This window comes from Salvia splendens, chromosome 17 (genome assembly GCF_004379255.2).
Source record: "Salvia splendens isolate huo1 chromosome 17, SspV2, whole genome shotgun sequence".
NCBI lineage: Eukaryota > Viridiplantae > Streptophyta > Magnoliopsida > Lamiales > Lamiaceae > Salvia > Salvia splendens.
In genome coordinates, this window is record NC_056048.1 from 11456060 (window position 1) to 11482522 (window position 26463).

Here is a 26463-nt window from a genome sequence, read left to right on the forward strand (position 1 = left end):
GCTCACCCCACTACAAACCCGACTTCACTAACTCTTGGTGAAACGGAATGTATGGGCTCACCCCACTACAAACCCGAATTCACTAACTCTTGGTGAAACAGAATGTATGGGCTCATCCCACTACAAACCTGAATTCACAAAACTGAAACTTCTGGTCTAGTAGGGACATCGTCCTTGCTAGTCAGTCGGATAGGCAACGTTCAAAACAAAACATGGCTTGACATAACCTTTGCAACCTTATTTTTCTCATAAAACCGTTTTTTTAACATAAACTCATCTTTCTTTCATCAAAAGCCGAACACATAACTTTCAAAACTTCCCTTCTTTTCTCGTAAACGTACTTGGATCGAAACTCATTTCTATCGGTCAAAGCCGAACTAAAAAATCACTTCTATTGGTCAAAGCCGAACTCAAAACTTTCAAAACCTTCATTTTCTCATAAAACACTCTTGAAACATAAACTCACTTTTCTATCGGTCAAAGCCGAACTCAAAACTTCTGAAACTTCATTTTCCTCGTACACATACTTTTAACAAAACTCATTTCTATCGGTCAAAACCGAACTCAAAACTTTCAACAGAGGCTTTACTTCATAAGCACTCGTAAAGCAACACATAACGTCATATAATAACACCAAGCAAATAGCACTTATCATAACACTTCACATTAAAAAAAAGCAAGCTCGCACTTATCATCATATCTTAAATAGAAAGCTCATAAAATACTTAGTTATGAAAGCCCACATAAAAACACTTTAGTTCGAAAGCCCACGTAAAATACTTCTCGTAAAAACTGTAACTTTAACAGAAAGCCCACCTCGTTTGCTTAAACTTCTTAGCTTGATTTTCCTGACTCCACCCTTAACTCGCGGAGATAACCTTTTTGAAAACGACACAACTTACTAACAAGACTTAAGAAAATTCTTTAACTTTTAATTAGAATTAGAATTAGAATGCATGCCCTAATTAATCATGGCCCAATAACTTAATTAGAATTCCAGCTCAAAACCAAATTAATTTCAGCCCAAGCTCCCTCGTAAATTAATTCCGTCAGACCCAACTGCTCTCCTCCCACTTTGATTTATCTTGGCCCACTGATCAATTATTCCAGCCCAAACATAATTAATCTGGCCCAACATCTTACGCATTTTACTCCTTAGCCCAAATAAACTCATCAAAAAGGGGCAGCCTCTGTAACCAACCGCCCCCTTCTCTTTCTCTCTATCTATGCTCTTATCCCCAAATCAAACAAACGAGCCCTATTCCTCTCTTCTTCTCCGGCGAAATCGCTGTCAATACGGTCGCCGGGTTCCAGCGGCGTCCTCCTCTTCCCTCCGTTGTTCACTCCCCTCTCCGGCGAAGTCACGCCCGGTCAAGATCCCAACACCGTATTCAGCCCGACAGTGAGCTCTCGGTGGTGCTTCCGCCACCGCCGTTCTCACAGCAGGAGTCGCGGATGCTCTTCGAGCTGCCGCCGTCAGCAGCTCGCACCAGCCAGCGAGCACCGTCTCTGTCGCTGCTTCTCGCCGTTGAGCAGCTCCTACCGACGGCTGCTGCTACCTTCGTTTCAACTCCCCTTCGTCTTGTTGCGACGGTGCGTGCTCGGGCCAGCTGCTGTCCGAGAGCTTGGAAGCTGCTCGTCGCTGCCGGTTCTTCGCCGGACAACCCCTCGAACTTAGCTAAATCCCCTATCCCTTTCTTATCCTTTTAAAGGTTAGTCTATTAAGCTTTTAGTTTCTGGCAGTAGCTATGTAGAGTTGGGGGTCTTAATTATGTGTTTCACTTACTGGAATGAGCTTGGTATTTGGGGCGAAAGTTTGATCCTTTATTTATAAAAGCTTGCTACTGTTGTGAGGTTCCTAAAGCCATGATTCTATGTTCTTGAGCCAAGTATGATGTCCGAAATAATGCAGAGAGAGTGCTAGTGTATTACCTTGACTTGGGTGAATCCTTGATGATTGTGGCTGATCCTAAGCCTTGTTACTCCTTGCTCCTCATGCTAGCCTCCTCATACTTTGTGGTGAAGTTGGGATTGAGATGGTGTGTGGAAGGAAGTGGGGAAGGGGTTGGTATTTATAGCCAAGCTCCTTGGCTAAGTTGGGATAAAGATTCCTTTTCTTTTGAAAATATGTTAAAAGCTTCTATACCTAAATTGGTGTAAGGCATTGGAGAGCTCAAATTCCTATTTTGAGCTAACAATTAACCTCTCTTTTTGAGCTAAGCTAAAAGCCTTCTTGCCAAATTTGTGTAATTCTTGGAAAGTGATATACTATTTCGGGTTAGAATCTCAGCTTGCTTTCGAGCTTTGTGACATGGTAGTTTATTCCAGAATGGTGTAAATTTTGGGAACTGCTCCATTGGCAATTCCCTTACTTCCTCGGCTCTTGTGGATGGACAAATAGTTCCTCTATTTGTGCTTGTTGCTGAGGTCATGAGACTTTGTTCAAAATTTTTTTTATACTCCAAAAATCCGTGCACCAAAAACTCGGGGTGTTACATTTTAGCACAACACTAGCTATCTCTTCATTGCAAGAAGAAATAACTTTCAAGAACTCAAGAAAATTGCCTTGATTTAATGATTCTTCTGACTCATCATGACCGCGGAAAGGCAATCCTTGCATTATAAGATAACGAAGAGAAATAACCGTTGCATTTAATCGCAGGCGGTAGTCAAGCTTAGACTGTGTTGACTGTTTTGCCAAAGAGACCTCAATGTGTTGGGCTTGATTCATCAAATCCTCACATGCTAATCTGCACATGTTATGAGCACTTTTATGGTTTCCAACATGATCTCTTAATCTTTCTTTCTTGCGCCAGACCGTAAATCCCCCTGATACAAAAGCATCTTGTCCATTTCCGTGGAGTCTTGAAAAAAGATAGCAATATAAACAAAAAGCTGCTTCCTTTGTAACACTATATTCCAACCAATCCTTAAATTCATGAAACCAATGTGAGACAAATTTACGTTTTCAATTTCCATCTACTGTAGGACGAAAATCATGATTACGTGGTTGACACGGACCTTTAAGTAAGTAAGCTCTGCGAACTTGTTCTATTAAATTTGGTTGATAACTCATTATATCAGGTCGTTCTCCTGGATCACTTGGAAGATTCTCTAAATCAACCTTACTTTTATCTTCATTCGATAATTCTTGAGGTTGAAGAAGTGAAGGTTCAACTGATGAAGAATCAACGGAAGAAAGTTTCTTGAAATAACGATCCATATACCTACAAAAATAGTCAACACTGATTAAGTTCAAAATATTTGATATTTTCTGTATGCAAAACTATTAACACACACATCAAATAAAGAATTGGAGTTATAAAATTCCAACTACAGAACCACCGTAGCCATTGAATTACATAAGCTATCTTCTTTCTCCCCCTTTGAATTATTATTGCAGCCAAATAAAAAAAACAACCTATGTAGAAAAATTAATTGAATTATATTTGAGTTTTGAATATACCTAGTTCTAGTTTACCAGATTTCAGACTTGGAACGGCAGAATGAATACGCTAAATTCAGACTTGGATTGGAACGGCAGAATGAATACGCTAAATTAAGAGGCACGATTCATATATATTTTGCTGAAACCTATCTCTAATATTATATTTATTATAAATTATAATTATTGTGAAATTACTAAAATACCCCTAAGTTTTTTAAGAATTAGTGGGGGGACCATGGGCCCCCTGGCCCCACCCTCCCTCCGCCCCTGGCTATGATCATCAATTTTTCTGAAAAAACATTGAGTTGTATGTGTATTGTTTAGTCCATTTTAGTACTACTATATCTTTATTTATATAAGCAGATATCCCACAACAGAATTACAGAAGACTTTATTCAAACTCACAGATATATTTAAGATGCATATTACTATGATGGTATGTTAATTTAAAAAGTTTGTTAGATAAGAGCCATCTGCTGTATATTGAGTGGATGGCAATCGGAGGGGGAGCCGGAATACGCGCGTTGAGCCAGAATCCGATTCACCGCTTCTGTTGGATGAAAGGCGTCCCAGAAAATATGCTCCTTTCTGTTGTCGCAAGGGACAGAGAACGGGAGGCACGTTATCTGTCCCCGGTTTCTCCCTATCCCACAACACCCTCTGTCTGTCACATTAAATCCTGCAAAACATAACCATAATTAGTTATCGTTTAATTCAGTACTACCTCTGTTCCCTCATAGCTGAGTCATTTCTTTTTCGCACTCAGTTTTATAAAAATCATGATAAATAGCTAAAGTGGAGAAAGAGTAAAGTAAGAGAGAATAATGTAGAGGAAGAGTCTGTACCATAAGTGTTGGCATTGTTGAGAATGTCAAGAGTTGCTCCTAATGTATTACCATAGGCAAATATAGTTCTACTATCATTATTATTATACTTGGTGTTTAGATCATCAACGAGAGACTTCAGTCTCTCGTTGAAGATGGCTGCTACGTTGTTTGCATAAGCAACGCACTTTCCTGTTGAAGCAGTGCCCCCAGCCAGCTGATTAGGGATGCATCCGAGGGGTCCAACGCCTCCCAGCAGAAATTTCCGGAGGCCTAAGCTGCGCAGCGCCTGCAAAACAGGATAATAGTTAAGTTTAATCTATCGCCTTTGCTGATTATGCAACAAGTGAGATCATAGTCACACCAAAATCTGCCTTGTGTAGCTATTAATGAGAAGATCCGCGAAGTCTTTAGGAGCGTAGATGTAGCTGCTTGAATAGAATGAAGGCAGCATATAGTTATTTATATAGTCATTGCTGCCTAGAGACATCACAACTATTGCCTTAGCCAAATAATTGACGATTTCTTCGTCTCCCATTTGGCTTCGCAGCTCACTCAACGTGCTCTCGAAGTTGACAACTTGTGCAGACAAGCTGAATCTCTCACCCTATCATTCATAGAATTTAATGTGATCAACAACAGAATATAATTGCACAAAAACATAGAGTTTGGAGAAGATGTTATAGTACAAGATGTCGCCCCGTGTCTTCAAGAATCCCTCCTGCAGCTGATGCATAGTTCACTCCTCGAACAACATTCGTTCCGGTTGCAAAAGGACTTGTGTAAGGCAGCAGAATAGGAAGCCCCAACAACTGTCCTAATTATAATTAAATTACTAAAAATAAGATCAATGGTGATAATTAAGTCTTGTACTATAAAATTAGGTAGCTCTCACCAATATAATCTACAAAAGTCTTGCCATTGCAGAATCTTCCGGAAGGCGTCCCTCCATTGAAATTGTAGAAAAGATTGAGCACAAAGCGTATCATGCAGAAGGAGAGAAAGAGAATTTTATTCATCAATGATCTCAATTGTGAAATACAAACTAAAGGAAGCTATTTATACAAAGTGAGTTAAGCTAGAACCAAAAGAGAGTAAACCGAGCTCTAACTAACAAGTAATTAACTTCCTTGTGTTCACACTTGTGGTGACGTGTAGCTGACTGTGAATCCAGCTAGGTGACAGCTAAGCAGAAGATATTTTTCTACTAATCTCATCCTTTCTTTCATGCATTCGTGTAGCTCTTCCTTTACATTCATGCACACGTGAAAATGCTCTTTTCAACATGCCCCGTCAAGATGGACTATATAGACTAGAAAAGTTCATCTTGTCCAATATAGATTGAAAAGCTGTTTCTCCTAATGGTTTGGTGAAAATGTCAGCTATTTGAAGATTATTTCTGATATGTAGAGGTTTAATGATCCCTTGCAAATACCTCTCTCTGATTGTGTGGCAATCAATCTCTATATGCTTTGTTCTTTCATGAAATACCGGATTAGAGCATATGTGGATAGCTGATTGGTTGTCGCAATACAGTGGCACTGCTTTCTCAGATTTTACTCCAAATTCTTCAAGCAAGTTCTTGGCCCACACAACCTCACAAGTGGCTTGAGCCATTGCACGATATTCTGCCTCTGCCGAAGACCGAGATATTGTGTTTTGTTTCTTTGCCTTCCATGAGATTAGAGAATTACCAAGAAACAAGCAGTATCCAGTCATGGATTTCCTTGTGTCCGGGCAGGCTGCCCAATCAGCATCTGAGAAGATGCTCAAAGATGGTTTGCTGCTACTGGAAAAAAACAGACCATGACCTGGGGTTTTCTTCAAGTACTTCAAGACTTTTTCGGCTGCATTCCAATGATCCTCGCATGGTTTGGAGACATATTGACTTAACTTATGCACAGCATAAGTTATGTCTGGCCTAGTGATGCACAGATATAAGAGCCTTCCAATTAATCTCCTATATTTTGATGCATCTTCTAACAATTCACCAGAATCCAGTTGCAACTTCTTTGTGGGATCCATAGGTATTGGTGAAGGCTTGCAACCTAAGAGTCCTGCATCATTAATCAAATCCATTGCATATTTCCTTTGTGATATCTGGATCCCCTTCTTGTTTCTAGCAATTTCAATGCCAAGAAAGTATTTTGGTGCTCCTAAGTCCTTGAATTTGAAGTGCTTGGATAAAAAACTTTTGAAGTCTTCAGTTATCTGAGGATCTGAGGTGGCTACCAAGATATCATCCACATAAACCACTATTCCGAAAAATCCAGTAGCATCACATTTGTAGAAGAAAGAATGGTCAGAAGTGGATTGATGCAGTCCAAATTCTTTTAGAACCTCTGATAGCTTGAGGTACCATTGTCTAGAGGCTTGTTTGAGGCCGTAGAGGGACTTCTTTAGTCTACAGACAAGTGTTGAGTCAGGAGAGGCCCCCTCAACAGTGAGTCTGTCCACTTCAAGGCCAGGGGGAAGAGTCATGTAAATTTCCTCCTCTAGATCTCCATATAGAAAAGCATTATTGACATCTAAATGTGATAAAGACCATCCATTGATAGCAGCTAAGGCAAGCATCATTTTAACCGTGGTTAGCTTTGCAACTGGAGAGAAAGTGTCCAGAAAATCAACCCCTTCAAGTTGGGTGAAACCCTTAGCCACAAGCCTAGCTTTGTACCTCTCCACTGTGGCATCAGCATGGTATTTCACTTTATAAATCCACTTACAATCAATAGGGATTTTCCCTGGTGGTAGCACAGTTATGTACCATGTATCAGTCCTAATGAATGCTGACAACTCATCTTGCATAGCCAACCACCACTCTTTGATTTGGCAGGCTTGTTTGTATGTGGTTGGTTCATAGATGGCTGACATTAGCACAATGTATTTGAGATATTCAGGGTTGAGTTTGGATAAAGTGAAGTGAGTTGATATGGGATGGAGAGTAGAGGAAGCAACCGAATTGCAAATGAAATCAGTTAGATGAGATGGAGCTTTAGTCTGTCAGCCAGACTTGGTGACAGTAGGTTCTGAGGGAGAGTGATGATCATAAGTTATGGGTGCTGGGGGGGTTGTGGAGTGATTTGATGTGTGTTGAGAAGGTGTATGAATGGGAGAAGAAGGAGGATCAGGAAAGGTAGAAGCTGGAAGATGAGTAAGAGGGAAAGAGTTTTCATGAAAGACAACATGTATGGAAATTACTTCTTGCATAGTATCAAGATTGAGAAGTTTGTAGCTCTTGTACCCAGTAGGATATCCCAGAAAAACACATCTATTGGCTCTGGGAGAGAATTTGTCTCTGCCTCTATGCAAGGAAGAAGCATAGCAGAGACAACCAATTACTCTCAAATGAGTGTATGATGGGGGTTTTCCAAAGAGCATGTGAAAAGGAGTGAGATTATCAGGTAACACAGAAGAAGGAGTTCTGTTTATTAGGTACGATGCACTGAGAATGCAATCCCCCCAGAAGTGTATAGGAAGATGAGATTGGAAGAGTAAGCTTCTAGCAACATTAAGAAGATGCTTATGTTTTCTCTCAACTCTAGCATTTTGCTGAGGAGTCTCAACACAAGAATGTTGAACAATGGTGCCAAAAGAGTGATATAAAGATGGTATGTTGAACTCTGGAGCATTATCAAATCTAATGGCTTTGATCTTTTTGGAGAATTGTGTGAGGATAGTGTTAAAAAACTGAGTCAGAATGTGTTGAACATCATATTTGTTTTGCATAAGAAAGGTCCATACAAATCTGGAATGATCATCAACGATGGTAAGGAAATATTTGTATCCATGGGAAGTATTAGGAAGAAAAGGTCCCCACACATCACAGTGAATGAGATCAAAAGAAGCTTCAGCAACAGTTTCAGATAATTGAAAGGGTAAGTGTTGCTGTTTAGCTAGAGGACATATATCACACAATGAATGTTGTTTATTTGAGAATGAAAGAGATTTAGACATAGTTTTCAATTTGCCAAAAGATAAATGTCCTAATCTCTTGTGCCAAATATCAATGTTGATAACAGAATTGACAGCAAGAGAATCAGAAACAGAATTGGGAATAACAGATGAAGATCTTGGAGAACCTGGAGGATGAGCATGCTCAGGATTCATATCTAGAATGTATAGGTTTCCAAATCTTCTACCCCTCCCAATCACAGTGGCCTGAGAAGCTTCCTGAATTTCAATAGAATCGTGAGTGAAAGTTAAGGTGCAAGATAGGGAACTAGTTAAAGAACTGACAGATATGAGATTATATGAGAAAGAAGGGACATATAGAACAGAATGTAGAGTTATGGAGGGTGTTAGACAGATGGTTCCAATGTGAGAGATAGAAGCAGAGGCCCCATTTGGCAGCTTAACAGATGCATTGCCAACTGGAGAGCAAGAGCTGAAGAAGGATTTATTGCAACAAACATGATGAGTAGCCCCTGTGTCTAGGAGCCACATGGGAGATTGAATAGACATATTTGCAATGATAGGAGAAAAAAGAGTAGTACCTGTGAAGGCTGGAGCTTGAGTAGGAGAAGATGTATGCTGTGCGGCAGAAGTGGAAGAGGAAGGAGTGTTTGTGGCTAGCTGACTTTGCAGAAGAGTTATCAGCTGTTGGCACTGATCAAAGGTAGGCATAGCTGATGGAGTAATCGTCTTATCAGTTGATTCTGGAAGACAATCATCGACAAAGTTCACAGACTTAGGAGGACCATAATCTCTTGAATTTGGTGATGGTTTGAATTTTCCTCTTCCAAAACTTGGTGGAAATCCATGGAGAACAAAGAACCTATCAATGGTATGATTCGTTTTACCACAATGAGAGCATAATCTGCCTCGATTGAACTGAGAAGAAGCAGCATTAGCAGCATATGGTTGTTCACTCAGACTTGGCAATACAGGAGAATGTCTTATGGAATCACTGTGTCCACCAATGGTGCGTTGTCTCTCTTCTTGTAAAACCAGAGAGAAGACCTTAGACAAAGTAGGTAAAGGCACAATGGATAATATATGAGATCGGATCTGTAAGTATGATGAATGCAGACCAATCAGGAATTGCATGACACATTCTTCTTCCTGATGTTTATGCCATGTAGAAAAGATTGAGCACAAAGCGTATCATGCAGAAGGAGAGAAAGAGAATTTTATTCATCAATGATCTCAATTGTGAAATACAAACTAAAGGAAGCTATTTATACAAAGTGAGCTAAGCTAGAACCAAAAGAGAGTAAACCGAGCTCTAACTAACAAGTAATTAACTTCCTTGTGTTCACACTTGTGGTGACGTGTAGCTGACTGTGAATCCAGCTAGGTGACAGCTAAGCAGAAGATATTTTTCTACTAATCTCATCCTTTCTTTCATGCATTCGTATAGCTCTTCCTTTACATTCATGCACACGTGAAAATGCTCTTTTCAACAGAAATCGACTCCATAAGGGACGTAGTTGGCCTTCGCCAATGAGCTCAAGTAGTTGTTGTTGCCGGGATCAGTCAGTGAGTCGCCAAAGGCAAACATCGCGGTCACATGAGGTGATGATACTGCTGTAGTTGAACAAGTTAGAATCATCATCAAACTAATGGCTACACAATGCTTTGTGAATTCAATCTCCATCATTTGCTTCATTTCAGTTAACAATAGGCTTCAAGTGATGCTTTTTAGCTTGTTTTCATGCTTTTTCTGTTACCACTTATTTGTCATCTTCCATATATTTTTGGGTTGTTTTGTTCCTTAAATGCAATGATTTCTTGCGTCCTCTTCAACATAGAAAGAACTTCACGCTCTTGTGGATCAACTTGTTTTATTCACTGGAAGTTGAAACACAAATGTGGTAAGTCATGATCAGATTTGAAATATATGGTTATTATTTTAATTGTCGGAGTAAATGCATTTTGAATAGTACTACCTACTTCTTTTCCATTTTGTTCGTTGGAGAGTAGTATATCATCGCGACTCGAGCAATTGGTGCGGTCCATTGTATTTTTTAGTGGAAAAAAAGCGTTATGAACACTTTTCGATGCAAAAAGCGTTCTCAAAGACGTGTCTAGCGCATAGAATCCGCTAGACAATGCTAATATACTAAATTTATTAACTTACACTTATTTGTTCAAATGAGGTCGCTTTTTTTGTCAATTACCTGATCAATATCAGTATCACCTTTATCACACTCATTAAGACTAATAAATCAAGTTGGTACAGTTGTCTGTTATTTATATGTTGTCACAGCTTCACTCACCATATCAAATAAATTTGAATTTTAAATAATAAGAAAGATAAATTTATATAAATTCTACACACATAATACTACCATTTAATTTTAATGGTATTTTAATTGTAGAAATTTTATAACTCAATATAATAGGAGTACTATATATTTTTTCAAATAAAATTATATTAATTATTTTATCATTTAATATCTACTTTTTTTGTTGGTCTTTTGTATTATATTTCTCACATAACTTGTTTCTTTTTTATTTTATTTTTTTAAAACAAATTATCATGAGAAGTAATCATGGTTATTTATCTTAAAAAGATTAAGCAATAAAATTATTGAATGAATCGCATAATAAATAATATAGTTATAATGATTGAAAAAATTTCTTTTGCATTATCTTTCTTGTAGCTTGTTTCCTTTTCCATTCAATATCCAAAAATGCATAAGTGAATATTTTCTTTAATTTGCTTCTAGAGATGAGTATTTTTATATATGAAGGAGTTATTATTCATTATAACTTCTTATTTAACATAGATGGTGTTTATGGAATGTGATCAAATGCAAACTCTAAATATTATATAAACTCCAAATTATGATTCGGACTGTTAGAAAATGTCAACAATGACAACATATTAACAACAAAAAATGTCAATGGTTAATGCTATTTTGACATGGTATTGAAACTGTGTTGACATTTTTGTTGCTGTGATTTTTTCATCTGTTGACATTTTTTAATGGTCCAGATCATAGTTTGGAGTTCGTACAATATTTAGTGTTTGCATTTATCACTACTCTGGTGTTTATAGTATTAAGAAATTAAGTGTATATACATGTAGTCGTATTTATAATTTACTACAATTACTGAAATTTCTTAATCGTAAAATAGCCGATACGAATAACTAGTTTTGTTTAAATTTATGTTTAACTGTATCAAATGTAATTTTGTTTCATGATTTTGTATTCAAGATGTAGAGTACACAATTGAATCGATTTAATGATAATCACTTTGTTGGACGTGAATGCCTACTAGGAGTATCATTTTAAATTATTTCTTACTAGTATTATATATTAAATTTATTTTTCATTTCATGATTTTTTTAATCAAGATGTAGGCTACACAAGAAATCTACTTAATGAAAATCAACTATTGGATGACATTACTAAGAAATTAAATGTATATAATGAATTCATTTTTATAATTACAATACTTAGAATTATTTAATGATAAATAGTTGTATGTGAATGATTATTATCGTTTTAATTTATTTTTTACTATTATATCAAATTTAAATTCGCTTTATGTTTTTTAGTAATGATGTCGAGTACACAAGTAAATTTATTTAATAATCATCAATTAGTTGGATGATAGTACTACTAAGTTAAGTATTCCCTCCGTTCTATAGTAGTAGATGCATTTTTTTCAGCACGGAAATTAAGAAAAATTGTGTTAAGTGAGTTAAGTAAAATAAGAATAAAATAGGAAATGAAAAAGGTGGAGAGATGAAGAGAGAATAAAGTAAAAAGAGTAAAGTAAGTAGGAAGAAATGTGTTGATTTTAACTAAAAAAAGAAATGACTCCATTGTTATGGTACGTATCAAAATGACAAAATGACTCTATTACTATAAAACAGAGGGAGTACTATATATATGGAGTCATTTATATATTACTAATTTATAATTTTTAGATATTTAATAATAAAATAGATTGATGTAAATGACTATTATCCTTTTCATCTATTTTTCATTCTTCAGTATTATATTACCATTATGTTTATTTTCGTTTCATAATTTTTGAGTCAAGAGCAGAGTATACTAGAAAATCGACGTACTAATAGTTATCAATTAATTGAATGACGATACTAAGAAATTAAGTATACACTAGTCATTTTGATAATTTATAATTTTAAGAATTGTAATTGTTGGACTTGAATGACTGCTATCGTTTTAATTTATTTTTTACTATTGTATAAATAATTTATTTTTCGTTTCATGACTTTGAGTCAAGATGTAGAATTATTCAAAAATATCGATGTAATGATTGTTTATTAGTCGGATGACAATGTTAAGAAATCAAGTATAATCAGTAGTTATTTTATAATTTACAATTTTAGAATTATTTAATAATAATAAAATAGCTGGATTTGATTGATTATTATAGTTTCACTTCTTTTTTTTATTATTATTTACTATTACATGGAGTATTTAGTTTTGTTTCATAATTTTTAAATCAAGATTTAGAATAAACAAAATTGAATCAAATAGTTATCAATTGGTTGGATGATAATACTAAATCTTTAATAGGGGAGCATTAAGGTCTTATTGCCCTCTTAGTATTAAGTTCCAACTTAATATCAACCATTGGATTAAGATGTTGGACGGATTAGATTAGTAGGAGATGTGATAGTCTGTGTTACATTATTTGGTCGATTTGGTACATTACGGGGGTAGAATAGGAAACACATGATTTTATACATGTGTTTCAAAACTACAAAATCCAAGATTTCGGCATAATGATATCATTCCAATTTTGAGAAACCATTAACCTTCCACTCTCTCACCGCCACTTCGTCTCTCTCTTCTCCCTCAATTCCCATCTCTTCCAAAACCCTAGCCGCCCCAAAATCGATCAGAAAAACCGCAATACAAGTCGTTTCTCGCCGTAAATATTATCTGATCTCGACATTAGTCTGTCATCTCGGGTTTTCTCTTCATTCTGCGGTTTATTTGGCGACGTCGAGCAATCCATCGTCAACAATTTCTACAAAGGGATAAATCCGGTAAGTTTTCGACCGATGATTGTCGCAACATCTCCAATATTTTGAAAATTTGAGGTTGTTTTCTTTCATTACAGAAATTCAATATTAGGTCTCTCTATTGTATGTCGTTCGTTAATTGAATTTTTGATATTTTTTAGTGCTTCTACAAATATTCTGTCAATTTACAAATTTTGGTTTGGTGATGTATTTCAATTTTGGTTTGCTACATTATTAAATTTATGCTCTTACATTATCTGCTCTGTCAGTTTACAGATTAGGGTTTACACATGTCTATGCCTTTGAAATTGTTAATGTTAGTTGTTTTGAGTTTATTAGTCTGTTGCTTATTACATTATTACGAGGTTAAATTTACATTATTCGGCGAATTACATTTTGCTCGTAATTCTTTTACATTATGTGTGATCGAGTGTTACATTAGGTATTCTAGACTTTACATTATTTTGATCTGATATGGTACATTATTGTGTGTTATACATTTAGAATGCATTGATACACTTTTGAATAATTCCCCTAGGGTTTATCAATCCATGGAGCTAGGGTATAGTACCACTACATGCATTGAATTTCATTTTTTTTTGTGTTTTTTGGATTACATACAGTAAATAATGTACGAAAAGTGACATTTAATGTACATGCGTAATAGTAAGTGATGTACTTTTGTAAGGATTTAATGTGTACATTCATTACAATGTATTGATACATTATTCAGTCTTATTTGTACATCAAGTCTTCTAATTTTTAGCATCATATTACAACGATTATTTTGATCTGTACAATCCTTATTCTGCATTGATACGTTGTGTTATTAGACATTCAATTTACATCTAAACTAATAAATGACGTTTGTCTTATTAGAATCAAAGTGGACAACAACGGCCGACTTCGATGATGACTTTATTGAAGACATTACCCTTTCATTTATACACCAATTTAGGGAGGGATTGACTGCAGATAGGGAGGCTAAGCGTGCTGCCACGCCAAAGCGTTTACATTGTTTATAATATTTATGTTTTAATGTACAATTTGACTTTTATACATTAATGATAACATTGTGTACATTATTTACTGCATACATAGTACATTAATTGTATAAAAACGTTTACATTATTTAATGTAACGCACCTTGACATAATAATATACCATTGTAATAGAGTAATTGGAAGAGGTATATACAAGTCATAACTAATGTAGTATTCACTTATAAATAATGTACGAAAACTCATAAATAATGTAACCATTCAATAGTAAATAATGTAGTCATTCACTGCCTAAACGAATGAAGTCCAAAAAATACATAACTAATGTAGCCCTTCTTACTGAATAATGTACGAAAACTCATTAATAATGTTAGGCATGTACATTATAAGACTATATTCGTATATTATTTCATGTATAAAATCCAAATCACACATTAGAAAGTGAAATTTTATGCATGTGTTGGTAATATGCCATAGCCCTATGGATTGCTAACCCCTAGGGGAATGATCCTAACTCCCTGCCATTGGTGATGGTTTCGTTTGTGAGTCGGTACTACAATCTAGCCACATGGATTGCTAAACCCAAAGGGTATGGATTTAACTTCTGCCAAACATTCAACCCTTACACATGTACATCATTTAGTATTACGCATGTACATTAAATGCCAACTTTCGTACATTATTTATACCCCAGCCGCATGGATTGCTAAACCCTTTGGGGAATGGATTTAACTTCTGTCACACATTAAACACGTTGTAATCTACATTAATCAAAGACGACATATATATTAAACAACCATAATCGTACATTAATACAATCTACATTATACACTTAATATAGTACATTACTTGTTGAAAATTTACAAGATATAGCTCAGAAAAAGAAAACACACAAAACTGTAAATTTCAAATGATTTCATAAAAATAAAACGACAATTGATGCAAAACAAAAACTTTACACTAGGGAATGGGACCTAAGTTCCTGCCATAAGGGTCTCCTATGGAATGTTGTGGGTACTACACCCTAGCCATGAACAACTAAACCCTTTGGGAATGGATGTAAGTTTCGGCCCTTAGCGAACCCTAAGATTCATGCATACAGAACACTAAGTAATCTACATTAAACCACTAAATTCGTACATTATTCACCGCAAACTTTTGAATTGTCCATGAATCATGTTATCTACATTATGCAAACACAAGGTCTACATTATAAACACAAACACATACTTTATGAACTATAAAATTCGTATGTATTCTGCCATAAAATATACATCGCGATAAAAACTACACTAACTGATTACAAACTTAATCACAAGGTGCTTATACATACAATTATAAATCTGAATGAACATTCAATACATGGAGTTTGAAAAAAAGAAGTTCAACTGGAATAAACCCTAGCGACTAACGTTTGAGCATTACGAAATAAAAACAAACTAAAAAACCTTCTTCCATAATTGAAAACACTAGAACTTAAGAAGGAAATCGATAGTAACTTCTCAAAATTGTGGCAGATGAATGGCATTTGAATTTTGTGATTTGCAGCAATGTAAACCGTAAAGATGGAAGAGAGAAGAATTAAATATGAAAAATAAATTAGAAAATATAATTACCAAACTTAATGGAGAGAATTAAGGAAGTGAAATAACCGTTGCAAAAAATCACTCTCAACAATGCCCTTTTCCAATTAATTTAATAATATAAATAATGAAAACAAGCTTTATTTTCGGCCATCAGATCTCCAAATCGTGGGACTGAGATTTAATTAGAAAAATGAACCATAATTAGAAAAATGATATGAATACATTCCATCTTTAATATATACTTATATGACTAAATTTTTTAATATATATGTGAGTTGTCTCTATCAATTTAGTCATTTGAAATTTTGATTACATATCAGTAGCTTATATGTGTTTGAGAAACTGGAAGAAATTTAATATTCTTCAAATATATATCCAATATTCAAGGTGATTTATGATGAACATTAATAAATTCATATTTTCATAGCTATAATTATATATCTTTACAATAGAATAATTAGTATTGTTCTAACTTTACAATTATTTAATTTAGAATCTTAATCTTTTATTAAATAATAGTAATATATATAGTATAAATTTATTATAATTACAAAATACCTATAATATCCAATTATATATACACAATATATGTAAATTTATCAGTGATTATGTATTTATGTTTTGAAACAGGAAAGTCATAAATCTATAAGAGCATCTCCAGTGGTCGGCGAGCCAGCGGCTCGCCGATTTTTGGCGCTCGCCAAACGGCTAGTCGAACTATTGCAGCCGGCGAGCGCCAAATCGGCGAGAATTTCGGCGAGGCTACGCCGATTCCCGGGCGCTCGCCGATTCTCCGGCCGATCGGCTCGCCGCTATTGCAGCCTCCCGATCGGCGAGGAACCGGCGAGCGAATTTTTTTTTTTAAAAAAATTCAAAACACTATATATACGCGATTTGCACGACATTTTCATTCGCACCACTTGTTTTAACGAGTACTCTCTCTATCTTAATTTCTGCACAAGATCAACAACACCGCGAAATGAGTAACGCGGGTGGTAGTAGTAGTGGTAGTGGTGGGGATGCTGAGGAGTACGAGCGGCGTTTGAACGAACATTTGGATGCCTATACGTCCCGAGAGATAGACCGGCTGCTACAACGGGCCTCGCAGCCGGCGGTACCTCAACCTCGACCCGTTGTCTACCGCCGAGCAGTGATTGACCGGGATCACGTAGTTGCACATCAGCGGCTATACGAAGACTACTTCGCATCGGAGCCGCGGTTTAACGCCAACCTTTTCAGGCGGCGTTTTAGGATGAACATGGCCCCTGTTTATGCGTATTGTCGACGCTTTGGAGCGTCGATATCTGTGTTTCCGCTTCAGGCACGATGCGGCTGGCAGACCCGGCCACACACCTATTCAAAAGTGCACTGCGGCAATCAGGCAGCTGGCCTACGGAGGCGCGGCAGACATGTGGGACGAGTACCTCCACATCGGCGAGACGACTGCCCTTGAATGTATGATGTATTTTTGTCAGGGCGTGGTTGAAATATTCAGTGAGCAGTACCTTCGAAGCCCAACCCCCGAAGACTGCCAGGAGCTGATGCAGATGCACGGGGAGAAGCATGGGTTCCCGGGTATGTTAGGCAGCATATATTGTATGCATTGGGAGTGGAAGAAATGCCATGCTGCCTGGAAAGGGTTCTACACGACCGGCTACAAGGGAAAGAATCCCACGATGATCCTCGAGGCCGTAGCTGATTACCTGCTGTGGATTTGGCATGCGTATTTTGGGGTAGCCGGTTCGAACAACGACCTCAACTCGTTGCCCCTTTTCAACTAGCAGTGCCAAGGCGTCGGTTCGGCCATCAGTTTTGTCGCCAACGGCAACCAACATGATATGGGCTACTACTTGGCGGATGGGATATACCCTAGGTGGCCCGTCTTTATGAAGACGATCTGATGCGCATCAGATGAGAGGAAGGCCTACTTTACGGCACGACAGGAGTCGGCGCGCAAGGACGTGGAGCGCGCATTTGGTGTGCTCCAGTCTCGATGGGCGGCAGTTAGGGGTCCAACGCGTTTGTGGCATATCGACTACATTGCTGATATAATGTACGCCTATATTATCATGCACAACATGACTGTCGAAGATGAAGGTGTACAACTGACAAGTTGGGCCAACGACGATAATGAAGCCGGTCTAAGCCACGGCGCGGCCGCCCCCAACGTACGAAGCGGGGTACCTCACGATGAAGCCGGCCGCCTCCAGGCAAATGCCGACATGCGCCAAGTGGATGCTCATATTCGACTCCAAAAGGATTTAATTGAAGAGCTGTGGGCGCGGAGGACTGCACGACGATAGGTTTTTTTTCACTTATGTAATTTTGTTAAATTATGTAAATTTTTTATTATGTAATTTTGTTAAATTATGTACCTTTCTTTAATTTAAATGAAATTATCGAATTTTCTCATATATGTGGCGTGAATTTAATTCCGTATTTTGTGTGATTGTTAATTATTTATTTTTAGTGCTGATAATGTGGCAAGGCTGTTGCTTGTCCATTTACTTGTCCAACTGATGTGGCAGGAGGAATTTAGTGTTGCTGATGTGGCATGGCTGTGCTATTGCTTGTCCGCCGACAACTGTGGATGCTCTAATGAAAAGGGATGCATATGCATGTACAATATCATTGTTTTCCTATAGTATTAAAATTGAATTAATGTGTATGTCTTCCTATAGACCGACTTATAAAATTCTTCAAAATTAATCAATCACGAGAATCGAGGAAATTGCGAAACTTAAAAATTTTAAATTCCAAAAAAGTCCCGAAATCCCCCACCCAAACCCTAAATCTCTCGAACCGCCGTTACACACCCTCCGCTTTTCCCTCGTCTCCGCTTCCTTCTCTCCGACTTTTTCGCCTCCGGTTCCTTTTCCTACGGATCGGACGATTCCTCTTCTTCTCCAGCTTCTCTGTAATTTACTCCTAACAAACTAACTGTATTCGTCTTGAATTTAATATTGACCGTCCGATCTGAGATTGTTCCAGATCTAAGACGAGGATTAATTAGACGGAAGAATCATGGCGGTGACGGGGAAACCGATGAAGCGGCTAGTCAAGAGGCGAGTCACTGCCGATCTCAGTGACTTCCTCACGTTCCCGAGCGGCGGCGATCTGGCAGCCGCAAAGGCGTTCAGAACCACCGTTAGGGCGTTCCTGACGAAGCACGCGTTTCTCCCTCCCCCTTCGACGCTCTTCCCTCACCTTCTCGCCTGGCAAATCCTCTTCCGCGTTGGCGACCTAGCCGTTGACGACGGCGGACCGGCCATCGTCTGCCTGGACGTCGTGGAGGAGGATGTTGCCAGATCTAGATCCGTTTATTGCGACCAGTGTCGCGTCGTTGGTGAGTTCTCAGCAGACGTGCTGCACTCAGTTGATTAACTGCTAATTATTAATTTGTTTTTAGTCAAATTATTTTTAAGAATTGAAAGATCAAGTTGATAAAGGCACCAACCAGCTAGTTTAGAAAATATTCCAATGCGGTTTTGGATAACTATGAGAAAACTTAATTTGATAAAGCACAAATTAAGCTGATTATAGGTGGAAGTGGGACCGGTCCCGTACAGAAGTGGGCCAACTGCCTTAAAAATTAAAGGCCCATCTAAAGAACTTTAAAATTAATCGTATAAATCAGTAAGAAAAAAATAAATTAAAGTGGGCCTCGTCAGCCGCCTAACCTATTATATCCCTTTAGAATTTTAGATGGAGTCTTTTCCTAAAGTACCCCTTAATCATTTGCTGTCATGAGGATAGAATTGTCTTTCATTTTATAGGATATATAAAGAATTACGTAAAAGCTTTTGTATAATCTTAGTTTCGCGCCTTTTATTTACTCATATTTGAATCTTATTATTAATTGATTATATTTTGATATAAAATGGAGTAGTAATTAATCGCGGGTATTGTCGGTTTTTGAAATTGGGTAGGATGGAGTAGCAATCCCGTGAGCGCAAAGCGGTACCATTTCATAATCAAAGCTGATGGCAATTCAATTGCTGGCTACAATAAGACGTGTGCTGGCTGCGGTGACGCCCTTCACATGACTGATTCCAGGTAAAGATAATTTCTTCATTTCTGATCATCATCTTTTTGTGGAAGTAATTACGGGATTCTTGATGGTAGCTTATTCTTCTGATATATGTATTGTTCTTCCAGATGCAAGTCCTGCAATCATGTAATGACAACGGAAGATGTCGAAGACTGGATGTATCAGCAGCTAGACAACACGACGCATCTGTTGCATGGTGTTGTTCATGCAAACGGCTACGGCCATCTTCTTAGAGTAAATGGTAGAGAAGGTGGATCCTGCCTTCTTTCGGGACGACATATAATGAATTTCTGGGATAGGCTTTGCAGAATGCTTGGAGTCAGGTGGGGATTTCTCCATTTTTCATTCCCACCATATGCTAACTAAACAGTTGGGACCTCTGACTTATGCTTTTATGGATGAACAGAAAGGTCAGCGTGATGGACGTGTCGAAGAAGAATGGTCTGGAGCTCCGATTGCTTCATGCTGTGGTTAACGGCCATCCGTGGTATGGAGATTGGGGCTATCAGTTTGGTGCGGGCAGTTTCTCGTTGAACCTGGACGACTATAATTTGGCAATCGAGAATCTCTCCTCTATGCCACTGTCTTTGTTTCAGGCTCAAGGAAGGAAGCCTCGGACACGCCTGCAGGATTTGATATCATTTTACCAGTCCATATCTGAAAGGGAGCTTGTGAACATCCGTGACCTGTTTTCTTTCTTGACGGGTTTGATTCACGATCGCCATCAGCAGTCCTCGGTGAGGGCGGATGAATCTTCTCGGAAGAAACTTAGGACTACTAACTCGAGGGCTTTGTGTTCTTGGACTACTGATGATGTAAGACACATGGAGGAAGCCATGTTCAAAGTGTTGCGTGCTGTTAGTGGATCCACCTGGGTGAGTTGGCATGCTCTTAGAGGTGCTGTTTGCAGAGTAGGTTCACCAGAGCTTTTGGATTACTGCCTTAAAGAACTCAAGGGGAAACAGGTAGCTCCCGGCATGATAGTTGCTACTCGGTGCATTTCTGATTCTGGTGCCATGGAGTACAGAGTCGAGCCAGGAAGCGAATCCATTTCAGACAGTACATGTTTGAACAGCTTCCCTATGCCATGTAATGAAGGCCTTGTGGGAGATCTGAAGTATTTTTACGAGTGTCTTCTCCATCCGGAAGCAATGGCTGGTGTAGGTAAACGAGAAGTTACAGTTAGGTCTGCCACAAAGATTCTGGATTGCAAGCAGTTTGTGAAGGACTACCTGCCAGGGCATTTCCTGCAAGTTTCCAGGGAAAATACAGTGCAAGTACTATGTGAAGTTGATCTGATGGAGAATCATAATAATCCTCCGCCTGAGCTAATGGTACTATCAGCAGATGCGACGATTGGTGAGCTGAAGGTCGAAGCAATGAGGGGGTTTCAAGATGTGTATTTGATGTTGAGAAGATTTGAAGCGGAGGAGGTGGTTGGTTACGGTGGTGTTGGTGAATCCACTCAAATCAGACTCTTGCTAGGGTCGATGGAGCGTGTGCGCATCCGGGGGAAGTTGCACGGGAAAAATGGTGTGAGTAGGTTTAGAATGGAAAGGGGGATAGAGAGATGGATAGTGGATTGCTTATGTGGTGCAAAGGATGACGATGGGGAGAGAATGCTGGCATGCGACGTATGTGGGATATGGCAGCATACTAGATGTTGTGGGATTCCGGACTCGGATGGTGTTCCGGTCAAGTTTTTTTGCCACAGATGTAGACGGAAATAAATGGGGGCTGGATAATGTTTTTGCCGCCGCCGCCGCCGCCGCTACGCTACTAAGTACTAACACTGTAAATTGTAAATATGCCTTTTTTTTTTGTTTCCCCAACCAAGGTCTTGTCTAGTGTGATGAGATGTGTATATATGTTCCTCTTATCAGAAATAGAGTTTGTGTATATTTTGCCTCTTATCAATTTTAATCTTCTGTTGCACTCACACTCTCATTGCATCAATTACCTAATACTATGATTACTATCATTTCAAAAAGATTATGTGTGTTGGTAATATTTTCTTCATCCTACTTTTCTAACTTGTGTTCAAGTTCCAACTCCAACGATCTCATAACATATCTTTAACTTGTTCAAAATTATAAAAATCTGAAGAGTGTATGAATTAGCAACAATACAGAAATGAAGTAGAATACTAGGAAACGTGATGGAGATGCCTTAATTAATGGATGTTTGTGGCTCTTATTGTTTCTGGCTATTATTGTTTTTTGGGAGTTGGAAACGAGTTCATCCCCACTTTGAAAATATATGGAAACCAGCTATGCAGCAGCACCACCCCACTGCTTATACCTTTATTTTCCCCACTTCAGTTTTGACTTTCTCATTTTTCATTGTGCTTTATACATATCTTGTTTGTTTGTTTCCTCTTCTTCTCAAAACTAAAGTACATGTGATTTGTTAATGCTCCCCACTTTGTTCATCTTGTTACAACAAGTCAAATTTGGTAGACTAATCTTTTATTTCCTAATACATTGTTTAATCTGCACTAATTTTGATCTCTAGGTCACATATGAGAATTTAGTGCCCCTTAGCATGTCACATTCCATGCAATTAATTAAACTAAGATAATTGGCATAGTGCATAGTTGGATTATCCAATCGTTTTAATACATGTGGACCACATTCTCATGGGGGGGTTTTCAACTAATTAAGATTTGATAAATAGAATTAGTGCCCTTAATGTAATCTCCAATCAACTTTCCCATGCATCATCTACCTCTGGGCTCTATATAAATCCATGTATTTGAGCATTTAGTCATAAATTAATACACTTGCGTATTCGAAAATGGGGGCTCTCAACATAGTATTTGGGGTTGTAATCTTGATTATAAATGGATGGATGGCAAATGGGTTGAGCATGAATTACTACATCATGACATGCCCAATTGCTGATATTATAGTAAGAAATGTTGTCCAAACAGCTCTGCAGTCTGATCCCACTTTTGCTGCTGGCCTTATTAGGATGCATTTCCATGACTGCTTTGTAGAGGTCAGTCAAGTTGCTAATATATAGTACTAATTGTCTTTCTCTCCGACTTGTACTCGTACGTTTGAATCGTAACTCATGTATGGTGCAGGGGTGTGATGGATCGGTACTCATCGATTCGACCAAGAGCAACACTGCAGAGAAGGACTCTCCAGTGAATTTAAGCTTGAGAGGGTATGAAATCATTGATGCTGCTAAGCGAGCATTGGAGAGACAGTGCCCTGGTGTTGTTTCTTGCGCTGATATCGTCGCCATGGCTGCAAGAGATGCTGTTTTCTTTGTATGTGTGCTTTTTATTCATTACTACTACTCCCTCCGTTCCATAGTAATGGAGGCGTTTATTTTCGGCACATAGATTAAGAAAAATTGTGTTAGATGAGTTAAGTACAGAGAGAATAAAGTGGAAAATGAAAAAAAGTAGAGAGATGAAGAGAGAAAAAAGTAAGAGAGAGTAAAGTAGTGTGGAAAAATGTGTTGACTTTTACTTAAAAGGGAAATGAACGTACCAAAATGACTCTATTACTATGGAACGGAAGGAGTAGTATTTATTTTTACTCATGTTCAGTGAGATGAGATGATATGTAAATCTGCGTGCAGTCAGGTGGTCCATTATATGAAATTCCTAAAGGGAGAAGAGACGGAACGAGATCTCAGATACAAGACACCTTTTTTAATTTACCCGGACCGTCCTTAAACGCTTCCGGGCTCATCGCCGCGTTTGGCAAGCGCGGCTTCACTGCCCAGGATATGGTCGCTTTATCAGGTACTAACCGCTACTTTTATTCATAACAACCCTCTCTTTCGCTGAGCGTATGCCTTACAAACATCAACTACTTTTATAGGGGCGCACACGCTGGGTGTGGCCAGATGTTCGTCTTTCAAGCCCCGACTGGATGCAGCAGACCCCACTATTGATACTTCGTTCGCTAAAACCCTGTCCAAGACATGCAGCAGCGGAGATGACACGGAGCAGCCCTTTGATTTGACCAGAAACACCTTCGACACTAACTACTTTAGCGCCCTGCAGAGACGCGCAGGGGTCCTCTTCTCCGACCAGACACTGTTTGAATCTCCTGCAACTCGAGGGCTCGTCAATATGTATGCCTTCAACAGAGCCATGTTTAACATGGATTTCCAGCGTGCCATGATTAAAATGGGACTGTTAGATGTCAAGGAAGGCACCAATGGAGAGATCCGAAGTAATTGTCACGTCATCAATTGAATTCACCTGTATAATCGATCACACAAGAACATCTTTGTTTTCTCTATCCTTGTATCAGAATACTATTTAAATGTGACTATGTTGAATGTTCAAAGTAATGTAGTAATAAATATTATCTATAGTTAATATTCAGAGATTTCTAAGTTTCTTTTACCATATCTGTAACGCCCCGTTTTTCGGAACCATAATTTTCGAACCCTAAAGTACTTGCATTTAATGATTTTAATGTCGCGAAGTCCGTGGATTAATTGTCGAGTGGAATTGTTGTTGGATACTTTTTGTGACCTAATTTTGAGTTGGAATTTTGACTCAGTCAACTTTGTTGAATATGTGACGTGGCTGCTTTAAATAATTGATGTGGGGTGAAATTAAATGTTTGTGAATAATTGATAATTTATTATTAGAGCTAGAAATTGTGAAGTAAATCACAATGCGAATTTTTAAAAAATTCCTTTCCGTGAGGAATATTTATTGGACTCGATTCCGTGTTGGATCCGATAAATTAAATAGATAATACAAAAATCCAGTCCGGTGATAAATAAATTGTGGCCTGCACAATTTAAATAAAATATAAAGGACAGCGAATCAAACTAATCTATTAAATCTTCTCCCGGTTGACTGGGTCACCAAGCTGCATTAATTCAAATTTTAATTAATGATTCTGCCAAGATTTTCTTCCTCCGTGATGAGATTTTCCTCCTCCGTAATCTGCAAATAAAATACCAAATTAATTTAAATTAATTTAAATTAATTCAAATAAGGAAAAAAGGGAATTTCGAATTTACTTTCCCCTCAACCCACGTTGAAAAAAAAACGCTCCCTCTCTCCCCAAATCTCTCCCATATCTGTAACCCCTCCCTCTATAATAATCACGTCACGATCATTCTTTCTCCTATTCATTCTCTGCAACAAGAAAGCAAGATTTCTTCTACTCAATCAAATTCAAGGTAAATTCTGCAGAAATTCCTCTCTATTCTACATGGTTTGAAATCAACTCATTCACTCTTCTCTACAGAAAACCAGAACTAAAATCAGGGAAAGATTTATCATCTATTCTTTCACAACTTGTCTGCAAACTGAAGGTATATATATATATATATATATATATATATATATATATATATATATATATAGGGAAGTGATCAATGTCGAACCCTTTTTAAAGACCGAACTAGAGACCAAATTAGGACCCTTCATTTTTTCAATCTTGTGGCTAGGATTAATTTATAAATAAATTAATATTTTATTCAATTAAAACTTGCTAAGGGGTATTTTAGGAAATCAATTATTAACATACATAACGTTATTCTCTTTGTCTCAATTCTCACACAATCTTCACACAATTCTCGCAATTCACGATCATAATCTTCTTTAATCTTCTTCAATCTGCCGTCCACGATCTGCGCCGATCTTCTTCAATTCACGTTCAATTCACGTTCAATTCACGTTCAATTCACGATCTGCCTTCATTTCACGATCACGATCTGCCTTCAATTCACGACCGCGTTCTGCTTCAATTTGGCAATATTCAGACTCTCATGGAGAATATCGACGATCTGACACTTATTTCTATACGCAGCGTGATTCTCGACGATCTGCTTCTCGTGATCGTAAATCTCTATCTTCGCCTCTCAATATTTCTCAATCGTGTTGCAATGTTTATCGAATCGTTATTCAAATATGAATATAAAGCTTGAGAAATATGCACAATGAAGCCTGGCGTGAAGAACTCCGATTATTTTGTGCGTGGGTAATTCCGATTTCTTTTGAAGCTTAGATCTGAATTTCCATGGAGAATTCAACATCCCAGAGCATAGAGCATGGATGATATGAATGATCTAAAAAAACAGGTGACACTTTTTCTGATATAGATTCAGATTCAGATCCAAAGCTAGAAGAAGAAGAAGACAACTTATTTGAAGGTTCACGTCTTTTCCGATTAGTTGTATTGGATACATGATGTGTTTTTAATTTTGATGAAGTTTTTTAACCAATATGATGGAAAATCTCTTGTTGAACCTTGTTGATGAATATTTTTTTGATTTTTTATGTCTGCACTATACACAGATCAATAATGAAGTAACAATTCATTTGAATGAAGTCATCAATAGGTCGAATGAAGTAACAAAAACTTAACTATGTTGTATGCATAAGTTTGCGTATAGCTGTATACCTAGTTGAATGAAGTAGCAACATGTTCGAATGAAGTAATAACATGTTGGAATGAATTTAATACCGGTTAATTAGAAATGCTAATCTGAAGTGTATTGTATGCATAAGTGCGTGATGAATTGTACTTTAATGAACTAATTACCTAATAGAACGAAGTAATAACATGTATGAATGAACTTAAATTCAAGTTGAATAATCCTTTTTGTTTGTTA

At 37.7% G+C, this 26463-nt stretch overlaps 3 protein-coding genes across 3 annotated transcripts; 2 read left to right on the plus strand and 1 right to left on the minus strand.

The window, feature by feature from the left end:
- Positions 1 to 3606: 3606 nt before the first annotated feature.
- On the minus strand, positions 3607 to 9880 carry LOC121773742 (GDSL esterase/lipase At5g08460-like). Its single transcript, XM_042170657.1, has 6 exons — positions 9676 to 9880; positions 5168 to 5218; positions 4962 to 5089; positions 4637 to 4879; positions 4294 to 4561; positions 3607 to 4127 (listed from the first exon to the last, which is right to left on the minus strand). The coding sequence occupies exons 1-6, from the start codon at positions 9878 to 9880 to the stop codon at positions 3907 to 3909; spliced, it is 1116 nt and encodes a 371-aa protein (XP_042026591.1). The 3' UTR covers positions 3607 to 3906.
- An 8646-nt stretch (positions 9881 to 18526) lies between these two features.
- On the plus strand, positions 18527 to 21773 carry LOC121775598 (PHD finger protein At1g33420-like). The gene is made up of 4 exons (XM_042172701.1): positions 18527 to 19155; positions 19739 to 19865; positions 19968 to 20183; positions 20267 to 21773. Exons 1-4 carry the CDS (start codon positions 18834 to 18836, stop codon positions 21588 to 21590), a joined length of 1989 nt encoding a protein of 662 aa, XP_042028635.1. The 5' UTR covers positions 18527 to 18833; the 3' UTR covers positions 21591 to 21773.
- An 832-nt stretch (positions 21774 to 22605) lies between these two features.
- On the plus strand, positions 22606 to 24232 carry LOC121773460 (peroxidase 47-like). Its single transcript, XM_042170326.1, has 4 exons — positions 22606 to 22860; positions 22949 to 23137; positions 23455 to 23620; positions 23700 to 24232. Exons 1-4 carry the CDS (start codon positions 22657 to 22659, stop codon positions 24077 to 24079), a joined length of 939 nt encoding a protein of 312 aa, XP_042026260.1. The 5' UTR covers positions 22606 to 22656; the 3' UTR covers positions 24080 to 24232.
- The last annotated feature ends 2231 nt before the right edge of the window (positions 24233 to 26463 follow it).

What these genes read in the sequence shown, in the direction of transcription:
- LOC121773742 (XM_042170657.1), bottom strand. Translation starts at nt 9,880, where the DNA reads ATGAAGCAAATGATGGAGATTGAATTCACAAAGCATTGTGTAGCCATT. An exon ending in GACTTTTGTAGATTATATTG is followed by an intron (nt 5,090 to 5,167) that starts GTGAGAGCTACC and finishes AATTATAATTAG; the next exon opens with GACAGTTGTTGGGGCTTCCT. An exon ending in AAGACACGGGGCGACATCTT is followed by an intron (nt 4,880 to 4,961) that starts GTACTATAACAT and finishes TATGAATGATAG; the next exon opens with GGTGAGAGATTCAGCTTGTC.
- LOC121775598 (XM_042172701.1), top strand. Translation starts at nt 18,834, where the DNA reads ATGGCGGTGACGGGGAAACCGATGAAGCGGCTAGTCAAGAGGCGAGTC. An exon ending in CGACCAGTGTCGCGTCGTTG is followed by an intron (nt 19,156 to 19,738) that starts GTGAGTTCTCAG and finishes GAAATTGGGTAG; the next exon opens with GATGGAGTAGCAATCCCGTG. An exon ending in CTTCACATGACTGATTCCAG is followed by an intron (nt 19,866 to 19,967) that starts GTAAAGATAATT and finishes TTGTTCTTCCAG; the next exon opens with ATGCAAGTCCTGCAATCATG.
- LOC121773460 (XM_042170326.1), top strand. Translation starts at nt 22,657, where the DNA reads ATGGGGGCTCTCAACATAGTATTTGGGGTTGTAATCTTGATTATAAAT. An exon ending in TCCATGACTGCTTTGTAGAG is followed by an intron (nt 22,861 to 22,948) that starts GTCAGTCAAGTT and finishes TGTATGGTGCAG; the next exon opens with GGGTGTGATGGATCGGTACT. An exon ending in GGATATGGTCGCTTTATCAG is followed by an intron (nt 23,621 to 23,699) that starts GTACTAACCGCT and finishes CTACTTTTATAG; the next exon opens with GGGCGCACACGCTGGGTGTG.